This window comes from Cetorhinus maximus, chromosome 2 (assembly GCF_964194155.1).
Source record: "Cetorhinus maximus chromosome 2, sCetMax3.hap1.1, whole genome shotgun sequence".
In the NCBI taxonomy this organism is placed as follows: domain Eukaryota; kingdom Metazoa; phylum Chordata; class Chondrichthyes; order Lamniformes; family Cetorhinidae; genus Cetorhinus; species Cetorhinus maximus.
Window position 1 is genome coordinate 134508893 of NC_135880.1, and position 13701 is coordinate 134522593.

The 13701-nt window shown below is 45.2% G+C and overlaps 1 protein-coding gene across 2 annotated transcripts in view; it reads right to left on the reverse strand.

Annotated features, from left to right (window-relative positions):
* Positions 1-623: 623 nt before the first annotated feature.
* Positions 624-13701, reverse strand: part of rassf6 (Ras association domain family member 6) — a 69160-nt gene continuing 56082 nt past the window's right edge. For both annotated transcript variants that reach the window (XM_078569789.1, XM_078569793.1), the window contains exons 8-12: positions 13044-13145; positions 11222-11273; positions 7549-7667; positions 7349-7446; positions 624-2094 (exon numbers count right to left, since the gene is read on the reverse strand). In XM_078569789.1, the coding sequence (XP_078425915.1) occupies positions 2019-2094; positions 7349-7446; positions 7549-7667; positions 11222-11273; positions 13044-13145 (447 nt within the window). In that variant the 3' untranslated portion in view covers positions 624-2018. The remainder of the gene's footprint in view (positions 2095-7348; positions 7447-7548; positions 7668-11221; positions 11274-13043; positions 13146-13701) is intronic.

Here is a 13701-nt window from a genome sequence, read left to right on the forward strand (position 1 = left end):
AGAATACTCTCCACTTGTCTGGATGAGTGCAGCTTCAACAACACTCAAGAAGCTCAACACCGTCCAGGACAAAGCAACCCACTTGATTGGCACCTCATCCACAAACATTCAATCCCTCCACCACTGATATACAGTGGCAGCGGTGTGTACCATCTACAAGATGCACTGCAGGATATCACCAAGACTCCTTAGGCAGCACCTTACAAACCCAGGACCACTACCATCTAGATGGACAAGGGCAGCAAATGCATGGGAACACCACCACCTGGAAGTTCCCTTCCAAGTCACTCACCATCCTGAGCTGGAAATATATTGCCGTTCCTTCACTGTTGCTGGGTCAAAATCCTGGAACTCCCACCTTAACAGCACTGTGGGTGTACCTACACCACATGGACTGCAGCAGTTCAAGAAGGCAGCTCATCACCACCTTCTCAAGGGTAATTAGGGATGGGCAATAAATGCTGGCCTAGCCAGCGATGCTCACATCCCATGAATGAATAATAAAAAAAAATCCAGTATAATTTGTATTCACCTCAAATTACAGTCTGACACACGCTATGTTGAAAGGTAGTGGTAGAGAACAGTTGTTATCAACTGGTATGAAGCTATTAACATGGGAATGATTCAATGGAACAAATGTTTGGTTTAATATGTGATTTGTATTAACAGTTTAGAGAACAGATTTACATTATACAGTATAGTTCAAATAAAATAATAGCAGGTTGTTTATTGAATTGTGAAACAAAAATGAAAATGTTGCAAAGTAAAATGGCCCAGATTGTCCTGCATTGGTAATTTTGGCAGCAAACAACATAAATTAGGATGTTACACTGAATCCTCCAGTGGCAAAGTGACAACAAATTTTACTTGAAAATTGATTTTGTAACACCCCAGCAAAGATCGTGGTAAATCAGATGCAGTGCAGCCAGTGACCAATAAAGCGATTTCACTTTACAGTAGAAAATTGATAACATCCATCTCCATTTTTCTTTAAATGTACTTGATTTATTAAAAAAAATCAGGAATTATATTTAAGCAGAACCAGAATCTGCAGGTATACCTTGGAAGTTGAACAAATCATCCCCATGGTTCAATTTTTATTTTAAAAAAGTGCTACTTTGTATTGTAATCTTCATTGAGCTGTTTCATTTTTTATTATGATCTGAAAAATATATAAATTTCAGACAGTTGGGGCTTGCTTGGTCTTGCTATATTTCATCTATTTAGCCTTATTTAAGTAATTGACCAATTGTGCATTTCACTTGAGCTGTAGGAAATCTCAATTTAAAAATGTTTATACAGAATGGCCGTTGAATTATATTTTCCGAAGTTGGTTTTAGTTTGAACCCAGAGGGCTGATAAATGTTCATCAATTGTTGTTTCCGTGATATTTTATGGAATTTTATTTCTCCCCAGGAAAACAATAAAAAAAGTACTTCTGAAGCACAGTCACTGGATCATGGAAGTGTATTCAAGCAAAAATCTTGTTGCTTGAGCTTCAGGAGTTTTCAGCACCATTTAAAAATCAAAATCTGATTCAGTGAATACATTAAAGTCAATATTATGCCAAGCCATTAGTTCCATTATTTGTCAGACTAAGTGGTAGTGGTATGTATGAAATGTGGCTTCAATGCAAGAAAATGGTAACTGATGTTGATTTCAATGGGGCAGAGCTATTATAATGATCTTCTTGGTTTTCAACGAGAGTCACAGCGGAGTGGCACAAAGGTTCCAGGAAAATATGGAGTGCACAATTAATGGCATAAGTGATTTACTCCACAATGTCCTTTTTCACTGTTCAAAGGTCTCAATGCTGTAGATGTCACCAGTTCTAGAGTGCTAGTCCCAAGGAAAATATGGGCCAATAATTTCAAAATTGAGTAGGTTAGGGAAAATACAAATACTTCCGTAAATTGTGATATAACTATTAAAATGGTGTACTCCATCAATTCTAGGATTGATGCTGGTTACATATCAATGCACCCTGACATCCAGTTTCTTGGTGATGGATCTGTTTCTTAAACTGAAGTTTCTGCCCTCACCAGCCTCAGTCTCTGCAGCTGCTGGCACAAAAATCTTCTCTCCACTTTGTATCTGAAACAGAGCACAGTGAGAGTTTTTTCATTAAATTGTCAGTATTAAAGATGCACTGGTTTCATAGATGAAGCGAGTTGATATCTGTCTAAATTCTCATTTTAACAAGAATGAAGACAAGACTTTGGGGAGAGTTTGAAGTGATGGGGATTTTCATTGGTTCCAGACAGATTCCCAACGGCCCATGATAGAATGAGACCAAAGTGATTTTAACCACTGGCAGCTGGCTACCAGTCGATTTCCTGCCAGCAAGAGCAGGGAAGGAATGGAAGTGGCTCTTGATCTACGGAAATTCAAGCAGCTCACGTGTATCAGATAAATCAGGTAAGTATAGGGTTGGGCTGCCAGGTGGGTCCTGCAGTGTGAAAGCTGGGTGGAGAAGGCAGGGGCAGGAGAGTAGTCTAGGTAAGGGAAGCTTAAACTTTCCTTATGTGGATCAGTGAAGCACTCCTGTACCGCCTGGCCCCCAAAATATAAGTAAACGGATCGTGTCGAAAGGTCTCTTCCGTGCCTTAATACTCTTCTCACTTGGTTTTAACTGGTCAGGAAATCACGGCAGCTTCCTCACTCTGGTCACAGTTAAATTCAAAGTTGGGGCCTGATAATGTCAGCCAACCCCAAACTGCCAATGCAAGATGGCCACCGATACACATCTGTGCATGCGTACTTGCCTGCGCTTGTGCAGAAAACCAATGACAACACTTTGGGAGACACAGTGCCAGCAAAACCCTTCTTTAAGACAAACTTCTGTAGAGATTTTCAAACTAAACAATTTGGGTGGAACCATCTGCACTAAGTGTGGTAGCGGGAGTGAAAAAAGTAATTTTACCTGCTGACCGCAATGGTGGGTTTTTGTGCTGTACCGTCCCATTCCCGGTGCATCCTGCCTCATAAATAATGCATGCACGGGAAACACTCCGGATCACTGGCAAGGTGGCCTCTGATTCACCTGTCCCACCATCACCTCAGGCCTTCAATGATCTTGGCACCATATTTAAAGGGTGCCCCTGCACAGAGCTACCACTCTCTAAGGGATTGGAAGCTGCTGCAAAGTCATGGCTGCCAGAAGGAGGAAATTGCTGCCCCCAAATTTAGCGACACCTCCCTTGGGATCCAGCAGTGCAACATTCATCAGACAACCATCATGTGAGTAAATTTCACTTCTGCATTCTCCTGCCACGCACTAATTATCTCTCCTTTGCAGGTGCAGCTGAGGGGGTCCACGAGCCAGGTCCTCGACTCGAGCCCCGAAGACACCTTGGAAGAAGAACCTGATGACATCCTAATTGAAGACCCGTCACAGCACTTACCCATACCCTCCACCAGCACAGAGACACACACCTCGGTGGGTCTTAGTTCTAGAGTAGCCTCGGGGTCACAATCTGGTGAGCACATCACACTGTCTGATCCATAGCATGGAAGCAAAGACTTCCCAGGTTTCCGGCACTCGGAGGACAGCTGGAGGCCAGACATCTGTTGAGTCCGAGTCAGGTAACAAGCCTCTGATCTCGGCCATGCCTCAGTTGCTGGAGCTGCAAAAGCGAGCTCGGGAACATCAGGAGGGTATGTCCGCTACACTCCTCAGATTGCAAGGCAAGATGGAGGAGTCCGTCCACCTTCAGTCTGAGGTGATAGCGCCGGCATGCCAATGCACCAAGGTCAACACTGGTAGGATGGTGGCCGCCATGGAGACCTTGGTCCAGGACATTGGTCCTGCACTGCTACGCGGGCTGACCTCCATTGCTGACGCCATAGTTGGCCTCCAACGGTGTCAATGCGAGAAGGGTGTGGGGCAGCTCGATCTCACTCCAGCGTCCCCTTATCCTCAAGCAGTAGGCCTGAGGCCATCCACCCAGGGACTCCAGGAATATCTAGCCGATTCAAATCCCCTCTTCCAGTGATCCCTGCAACTCTAGGTCAACAGGCAGAAGAAGGTGCAACAGATCCACAGCAGGACACCCAGAGGAGGCTGGGGACCTCCAAATCTCGGCCCTCCAGAGAATGCCTGCCAAAGTCATCACAGACAGGGTGTAGCAGTCAGCAGGCTGTCTCCACCTCCCCTGTGGATGTCAGGAAGCACCAAGATATAGCAGCAGGGTTAGGAAGGTTAAGAAGATGTAGTGCACAGCCTGGGCACGGGTGTTAATCACTTGTACTTAATGTTCACTATTGTAAATAAACTCCCAAGAATGTCTCCTTGCCAATGGCTCCTGGTTATGATGAGCAGTGCTCATGTCATTCATTTGTGAAATCTTGGTTCCTGCACAAGATAAAGGCAGGAGTCCATGGCCTCTTCCCTGTGCAGTGTATAACTGTCAGACCAAAATGATGGCCCGGCTTAAAACACTCACTGGACACATTACTGATACCTGCACCTCGATGGTGCTTGTCATTGCTGCCAGAATGTCGTGGGCAGGCATCACAGAGTTCCGTCATTCTCTCTGTGTGCTCTCAGCACCTTTAAGGTGGGGCTGCGCCCCCCCCTCCCCCCCGCCATCTCCAGCATCTGTGACTGGAGACAGTGTGCTTCTGAGGGGGTTAGGTGCTGAAGGCTGACAAAGGATCAGATGCTTTTAAAGTTTCATGGCTGCGTCTCCATGATATGACCCTGTTCACAGAGCGCAAGCGAGCTGCCCTCAGCCAGACAGGAGTCAGACATTCTCAGAGGCTATGTGAAGATCTATGGAGCGTCTTCGTTGCATGTCGTCATCATCCTTCTGGAATCTAGTGACTATTAGGGCCTCCGCTGTGTTTCCATGACATGAGCCTGAACACTGAGGGTATGTGCGCTGCCATCAGCCACACAGGTGTCAAACGCTCACAGATGCAGGGTGAGGTTGTCAGGACTGTCCTCACTGCATCTCGTCATCATCCTCCATGAATCTTGCAGCAATGAGGGCCTCTCGAGCTTGCCTGCCTCGTCTAGCTAGTCCAATGGCCTCATCTCCGGCATCCTCGCCTTCGAGGACCTCATCATCATCATCCCCTTTGATGCCCTCCTTGTCGGAGGAGACGTTTCATCTCCTCAGCCAGGTCCTCCCCCCGTTGCAGTGCCAAGTTTTGGAGCATGCAGCAAGCGACGATGATGCATAACACAATCGGTGGACTGCTTCACCAGACCTATCAAGGCACCAAAACCTCATTTTCAAAATGTCTATCAGACACTAGGAATCCTGCGGCATTTAACCCATCTCCTGACTCCCTGAAGCCTGTCCACCATCTACAAATCACAAGTCAGGAATATGATGGAATACGTTCCACTTGCCTGGATGATTGCAGCTCCAACAACACACAAGAAGCCCGACACCATCCAGGACAGAGCAGCCCGCCTTATTGGCACCCCATCCACAAACATTCACTCCCTCCACCACTGATGCACAGTGACAGCAGTGTGTACCATTTACAAGACGCACTGCAAGAAATCACCAAGGGTCCTTAGACAGCACCTTCCAAACCCACAACCGCTGCCGTCTAGAAGGACAAAGGCAGCGCTCAGAAGGGAAAAACAGTTTGAACAAGTACTCTTATTTCCCAGATTTTGCTGGTGTTCCATTTTAAAGTATACAAGACCAGTTTGGACCAGTTTTCTTATTTCCCAGTTGTTGCAGTTTCTTACTTCTGGGATAGACACATGGGAACACCGCCACCTGAAAGTTCACCTCCAAGCCACGCACCATCCTGACTTGGAAATATATCGCCGTTCCTTCACTATCGCTGGGTCAAAATCCTGGAACTCCCTCCCTAATTGCGCCTTCAGTGTACCTACATCACACGGACTGCAGTGGTTCAAGAAGGCAGCTCACCACCTTCTCAAGGGCAATTAAGGATGGGCAATAAATGCTGGCCTGGCCAGCGACACCCAAATCCAATGAATGAATAAAAAAAGTATAGGGAGGGGATGAGCAGTGACATTGTTGCCATTGTGCTGGAGTGCCTTGACATTCCAGCTGTTTTACTTAGATCTGCACTCCTCAGCAGGCTTTGCACCTGCTAGGAAAAGCTCTAAGTAAATCAGTGTGAAAAACAGGGCCACAGAAATCTGTGTGGATATTGCCATCTCATCCTACTGTCGTGGGGAATTATGCAGGAATCTGGGCAGGGTAAAATTGGCAATTGGAGGTTTTAACTTCCTGCATAAGTAAAACTTCCTCAGGGCTCCTAGGCACATCAGTGACTTAAGTTCATTCATTCGCCGCTCCCCTTATCGGAATCTTCAGGCCAGCCTGCCTGGGATGCAGCCTCCCTGGACAAATACAACCCTGCTGGACAAAGGTAGTCTCTCAGGACAAATGCAGCCTCCCCAGACAAATGCAGCTTCTCCATAGAAGCACAGCCTTCCTGGTAAAATGCAGGCTTCCAGGACACACACGCCCTATGATCAAATGCAGTGCCCTGGGACAAACGCAGCTTTCTGGGACAAGTGCAGGCTCCTGGAAGAAAGGGTCCCTATGTATTGCTGCTTTGAAAAGTGCAGGAATGTTACTCTGGGCTATAGATTCTGTTGGGAGGGTAAGGATTCCTACAAGCTCACCTCCATTTCACTGGTCATCCTCCAGCAGTACCTCCCTGTGCTCCTTCCACTAGTTGATGCTGCTCCTCTACTTCTATCTAGAGTGGAATTGCTAGAACGATGTCCATTTTAAACAGTGCATTGCCAGATTTCTGTATGCTTTATAGCTACTGTAAGAGTTTAAATTTGAGTAAGTTGCTAAAATCCATTTTAAGCTGCCAAAATAATGTCCTACAAACCAAAGTAGGTAAGGATTCCTCTGATTATTCCTCCCATCCTATACTGTTCATGGTTTATGGGCAAGTTGGGGAAGTAGCAATGACATTGCAGATTGACATATTGCTGATTGACATATTGCTGATTGACGTATTGCAGATTGACGTATTGCAGATTGACGTATTGCAGATTGACGCATTGCTGATTGGCATTTTGATAATAACATCTGACCCCTATTTGCATACATTCACAAGGTTTCTGCCAAGTTGGAGTGCTTGTCCATCTGAAAATAGGAACGGGTGGGCCTCCAACATAAGTAGGCAGCAATCAGCCGCATTTTTGTCCTTGTATCGCCCCATTTATGTTTAAAAACAGGGCTGTAATGCGACAAAAGTCACCGTACATGGTTATGGAATAATTTATTTTTCTTTAAAGCTTGTTTAATAATTCAGTGAAGGTACTAACAATGTTGTGACATTACTACTGAGTAACTGCAATTTTGTGAGAGACAAATAATAAAAACCTTACCGGAGTTGGGTGTTTCCGATATATTTCTCCTCCTCCTCATTTAGTTTCTGGAGAATTGCTTTTAAAACGGGAAGCTCAAACTTGATATACTGAGCCACCTGCGAGAAGCAATATTAATAATCAGGAGTTTGAATACAACCAATGAAATCGCTGACGTGCTGAGAAGAATTTTGGGGGCTTGTTCCCACGATTTTACTTACGTCGGTGCTGATTTCTTCTGCATCTTTGTCCATTAAAAATATTTTCACAATTTTCCGTGATGGCCCATGAAGCAATCTTTCCCACAGTGGGAATGCCGTGTCCGTAAGCTTTTTCTTTTCTGTAAAAGTGGTTTATGGCTTGATGAGAGGTAAATTGCCAGATTATGCTCTGACATCATCATCAGTTTTCTTATAAATATGCCAATTAATTGGCTAGAACAAATTAGCAAACACAGATTGGTAACTACAGATAGGGTATGGTCATTCCTATTAATTATTTATTTCACTATGAGCCAAGCAGGCCTTGGGAACGTTCACTTTGACAGCAGGATACGGGTCCAATTAATATGGTAGCAGTGATATAACTGTAGAAAAATGAAGGAGCAAAACCCAGAGCAGATGCTCCTGTCCCGTGAGGCCTGGCACTCCGAGGAGACCAGCTGGAAAATCAGGGTGTTTCAGTCTCCGATACCCAGATCAGCCTGGCCTAGGAGTGACAGTCAGGGTATCAGCCCTTGGAGTTTTTGCAGGCTCAGTCTTGTAATTAGTGGGGTATTTGTTTGCCTCATATCTGACCCTGGTGTCTTTTACGCTCACAGGCCAAATTGAAAGTCAAAGTAAGACCTAGGCCCAGATATTTACAGGAAGGCGGGGAGGGTGCAGAATTGCACGGTGGCACAGGGCCAAGGCTGCATAGATCTTAATGAATTTAATGGCAGGAACTCTGTATAATCTTTTGTTTAATTTCCTGTTCAGCAGCCTGCCAAATTGAGAGGCTGACCGACTGCCGGGTAGGAAAACCAGTGGTAGACGGCTGCAGCTATGGCCCTTGGGGGACAGAACTGACAATTCAATCAGAAAGGAGGGGGACCAAGAGATCGGGGCTAGGGCGGAGGAGAGTTTGGTGATCCTGTGGGAGAAGAGAGTGGCTGAGATAGGAGGTGGGAATGTTGAAAGCTTCCTTGAGGAGCTGGGGAATAGTCTTGCTCCTCCTGGTCCGCAGTCGACTTACCTCACTGAGCTAGTAGCTACAGCTTCCCTTCTTATGCTGGGTTTCCTGAGCATAGGCAACTGCTAAATTTAAATCAAGCTCCAAATTGCATGGTGGGAAACTGATTTAAATAAGCTAATAAAGTGTCCCATCCACTTGCACGCCAAGAAACTCAATGCCATAAAGATGAGAACAGGCATGTGTGCAGAGGCTTGGTGATGCATTCCCCAATTTAAAATTTTTAACCAGCTCTCTCCTGTCTTACATTTACAAAGTATCTTTTCATGTCCCAAACTATTTCATATCCAATAAATGATTCCAAAATCAATCACTGTTGTTACGCGGACACGTCTGGAGGCCAATTGGTGCACAGCCAGATTGCATGACCTGGAATGAGATTAGTGGTTGGGTAAAGTGTATTTGGCTGCGGGAGAAGTATTGGCTGAGCAATTGGGAAACTTTCTGCTCTTCTCCCAACAGTGCCATATGGCAGAAATTTATGGCACTGATCAGGCGTAAAATTTTAAAATGGGGTGTTCTTACAGCAGGAAACTGCTCCAGTGAGTTCAGTTCACCCTGGCAGAGCCACCAGGAGGCCACAATGATTTTAACACCAGGCCTCATTTAAACACCAGTGGTGCACTTCCCACCTGGAATGGGTGAGATGGCATAGAGCAGCTGCTGGAAGGTGAGGATTGGGAGGGCATTGGTCATTTGCTGGCTTCCTGGCAAGTGGAGGGGGTTTCAGGTAGGTCTTTGGGAGGTAAGGCGGGGGTGGGTCTGTGACAGTGAGGCCCTGACTTTCCTTGTGGGGTTTGGTGGAACATTCTTCCACAGAGGAAAGTTTTAGGCTTACCTAAAAGGCCTCTTCTGTTTGCAGACCTGCTTCTGCTCAGTAGGAAAGCTGCGGCATCTTGCCCGCTCAGGCTCTGATTAAAACCACACCTGGGTCCTGCTGATGTGATAGGACTCTGCAAATAACCTGCGTGATTTGGAATACCCACCTGCTCAATTTCTGCTGGATGGGTGGAAAGAAAGATTTGCATTTATATAGCACCCTTCCCAACCACCGAACACCTCAAAATGCTTTACAGCCAATGAAATACTTTTTAAGTCAAGTCATTGCTGTAATGTAAGAAATGCAGCAGCCAGTTGGCACATAGAAAGCTCCCACAAACAATAAAGTGATAATGACCAGATAATCTGTTTTTAATCATGTTGACTGAGAGATAAATATTGGCCAGGACCCCACAGGTAACTCCCCACTCTTCTCCGAAATAGTGTCCTGGGATCTTTTACATCGACTTGAGAGGGAGGACAGGGCCTCAGTTTAACATCTTATCTGAAAGATACTGCATTCCCTCATTTCTGCACTGGAGTGTCAGTCTTGATTTTTGTTTGAGCCCTGAAGTAAAACTTGAAAGCAGAACATTCTGTCTCAGGGGCAAGAATGCTACCAACTGAGCCACATCTGACACTACTGTTAAAATTGACTCCGAGGCCTTAGTTTAACACCTCATCCAGATATTTGCACTGACTCATGAGTGCACTGAGGTGTCAGTTCAGTATATGGCTAAGGCCTTGAATGAGGTCTGAACCCACAGTTAATTCACTGAGATGTGAGATCTGCCATCTGAACAAGCTTGCACTTGAGGGCAATAAACATGAAGTTTACATAGTTGAGTAATTGAGACACCGGCTAAAACTAAAACATGCTTCAGTTGGGAGAATGTTCAGCCCATTACATGGCCTGCTACAAAGAAAGGAGGGATTCAATTTTAAAGAAAATAGATATTGGCTTTTGTAACCCTTATCAGGTGAGACTTCTTAGCTGCCATGGAACAGCTCTAGGCGATTACACTTTGGGGCAACGAATTCAATGGCCGCCCCTGATATGCTTAAGTACCTCAGGCCCATTTCTTGAAAAGGCCTACACCATGCCAGATAGGCTAGTATGATCACAATATTAAGTATCAAGGGGGTAGAAGCCTTTGCACACGCTATACACTGGGCTCATTCGGCCTTGGGTTTAGTGTGAATTAAGCAACCTCCACATGATATGGCCCCTTCTGCACAGCGCCGTTTGGAATAGATGCTAAATATAAACCATCAGCAAATTGTTAAAAAATTTGACATCCATGACATTCCGACCTCCCTTGTCCAATCACTCCTGGGCCTTGGTCCCATGTGCCCCTGAACCTTCCTCCTGCCAAATCATTGTCTGATGCACAGAAGTTAGCCAGCAGCCCTTCACCAGCCGCTGTTTCCTGGCACTGTGGTTCCAAGAATTCCCAGTGCATCGCGAGAGTTACATGCAGGATGCCCTAGAATCCTTATCCACTGAGATCAGCTTAGTTGTGGCTTGAACCAGCAGAATCGGCTACAATATCCCCCATCCACTGCACTGTTGGTTAGAGGAGGATGTCCAAAGAATGGACTGCAAAGAAGGTAAACAGGCGAAAACCAACTAATCAAAATAGAGGTTAACTGATTCAGTAGAAGAGACCGAGGCATGTTTAACATTTGTGCAATGGTGTGGTACCAGATCTAGAGATAACTAGCAATGCAGAGTGATGCTGGTCCTAGTGTTCCCAAACATAAAGGGAAGGCTATTTATCTAGGTATCAGAACGCTAAGTAAAACTAACCAAAAATGAAAAGGGAAATTATGTAGATAACTTACCTTCGCTTGCATGAACGACATACAATGCAAAATCATTAGGATCATTTTCTATCTGTCATGGAATAAAAATATATCAAAGCATAAGACGTTATAATACATTGAAAATCTTAGGCCTTCAAGTATTTTCCGTCTGTGGCACTTCACTTCCTGTGTCGCATTCCTGTCATACTTGTGTCAATTTTTCTATTATAAATTCCGAATCCACATTTTCTATTGGAAAATCCCTATTCTGATTCTGATTGTGTCAATGGGTGTCTACTATTTGCTCAAAATGCTTTGTGAACATGTTTTTCTCAAGAACTGCACTAATGACCAAAATAAAGCTTTAAGCAAAATAAAATATATACATAATTCACAATCACGTTGTTAAATTTATCCACTGAATTTTTTGAAGCCTTATTTAAAGCTTTACTCAAAGACTTGAAATTAAAGACTGTTCTTGGAGTCAATAGTTTTAATCTGATCTGTTGGCTAAAGTTTGGCATTGTGTTCATAAGCTCGTAAAAATTACTAAAAGAAAGTCGAGAGGACAAATTTTAAAGTTCAGTTGAGGTAAAATTCATAGTTAATTTTAGCCCACAGGCTGGGTAAGGCAAGGGGAGGGGGGAGGAGAGTAAAGGTGGGGAAAAGTTAAAAATATAAAAATAGAAACACAACTCACCTCCAATACGCCTTACTTCCATTTTCAATGGAGGCAGATGGGAGGTGAGTGGTGGGGGGGGAGGTGGGGGGAGCAGTGCTAGATGCTGGGTGGGTGTATGACTAACCTGCTCTCTGGAAGAGGCAGCTTGCTTCAAACCTAACCTTTGTTTGACATTTTATTCCTGGAGGCTGGGTTTTCCAAGCCTTGGGAAACCCGGAAGCTGAAGGGAGGGGCGCATGGCTGGCTGGAACCTAAGTTCCTTTCCAGCATTGCTTGTGGGCCTGGAGTAGCAGGAGTGTTTCCTCCCAGCTGCCCTGTCAACCATCCCATGATCTGACTCTTTGATTGGCTGTCCTCCCTGCACCGCGATGGAACCCTGAATGTTTGACCTGATGCCTGACTCACCTCCTGATCTCTAATGTCCAAACTCCCCCCCACCCTCATATCTGATATCGAGCTCCACCCCACCCCAAACCTCTGATGCCCAATTATCCTCCCCTCACTGTCCTGATGTCCGACTCATCTCTGCTCTCCCAGCTACCTGCCTGAGTGACAGCGTTTCAAACTGTCAAGAGCAGGTGCCTCTCTGTACTTGCTGTTAGAGAACGGTCTATGTTGCAATGAGATATGAAAAATAAATTCTTTCTCCCATAAAACCCCTGGTTACTTTCTCTTTGAGTGACCTAATCTCCAATTCTGTCACTTGCTGCGACACAGCCCTGAACAGTCCATCTCACACCATCACCCACTCCATCATACAGCCTCGATGGGGCTTCCCAGCCTCTCCTGACAGCCTTGTTCTTTTATCATGGATCAGAAGTGAGGGACTCTATGAGACTATATTAGTTAACCCCATGCGCCATTAATGTGAGCAGGAGGGTCGAGGGAGTGAGAGAGTGGGAGAATGAGGAAGTAGGGCAGTGGGGGAGCTGGAGAGTGAGGGAGCGGGAGAGTGAGGGAGAGTGAAGGAGAGGGAGAGGAAAGGAGTGGGAGAGAGAGAGTGAGGGAGTGGGAAAATGGGCTTTGGGTGACTGAGTGGCAGAGTGGGAATGAGTAGCAAAGTGAGAGTGGGGGACAGAGTGGGAATGAAGGGTAGTGAGGGTGTCGGGCGTGAGAAAGTAAATGGTGTTAGCTCTCAGGGCTGCTCAGAAGGACTGGAAAGCCATTTAGGAAACATACCTTAAATTTTTGTAGCAGTAATGCTATCACTTCCTGGGTTGTCAATATGCTGTTGATTCTCACATTAGTCACAGAACCTTTCATTGGTGTGAAAATGGAAGTCTGCAGAACATGAAGAAGATGAGTTTTATAACACATAGCTGTTATTTTACTGGTTATGTGTTGTATAAAACAGCAAAATACCAGGGTCTGTTTAGGTAGTCTGTCATAACTTAAATAGCCCAAGGTCAGGATATCATGGCCCCTCCCACCCAACAGGATATTACGGTCTCACTGAACTGAATGGAGATTTAAGTGGTTTGCCACATCTGCCAGGGGGGAGACACGCCATGGCGGGGCTGTTAAAATCCTTGCCCAAGTCTCAGGTTGATAATATCAGATGTATTTGACAGTTGCCTGGTCTCTGCCACTGAGTCCACTCCTCGTTAAAATGTCCCACATTATCTTGGGAATTACATTTTTAGTAATATTTTGTGAAAATGTTAAGAAGCATTTCAGCCAAAATATCTGGCAAGATGGATTTTAGAAACAGGAAGTGGTGGGGGAGTGTTGGTGAGGTGGGGGACAGATCCCCAATTAATTTATAAATGGAGTCTAATCTCCCCATTCTCTTTTTTTCTTTTCACAGAAAAGAATTGAAAAGTCGCAGCCCCGTCAG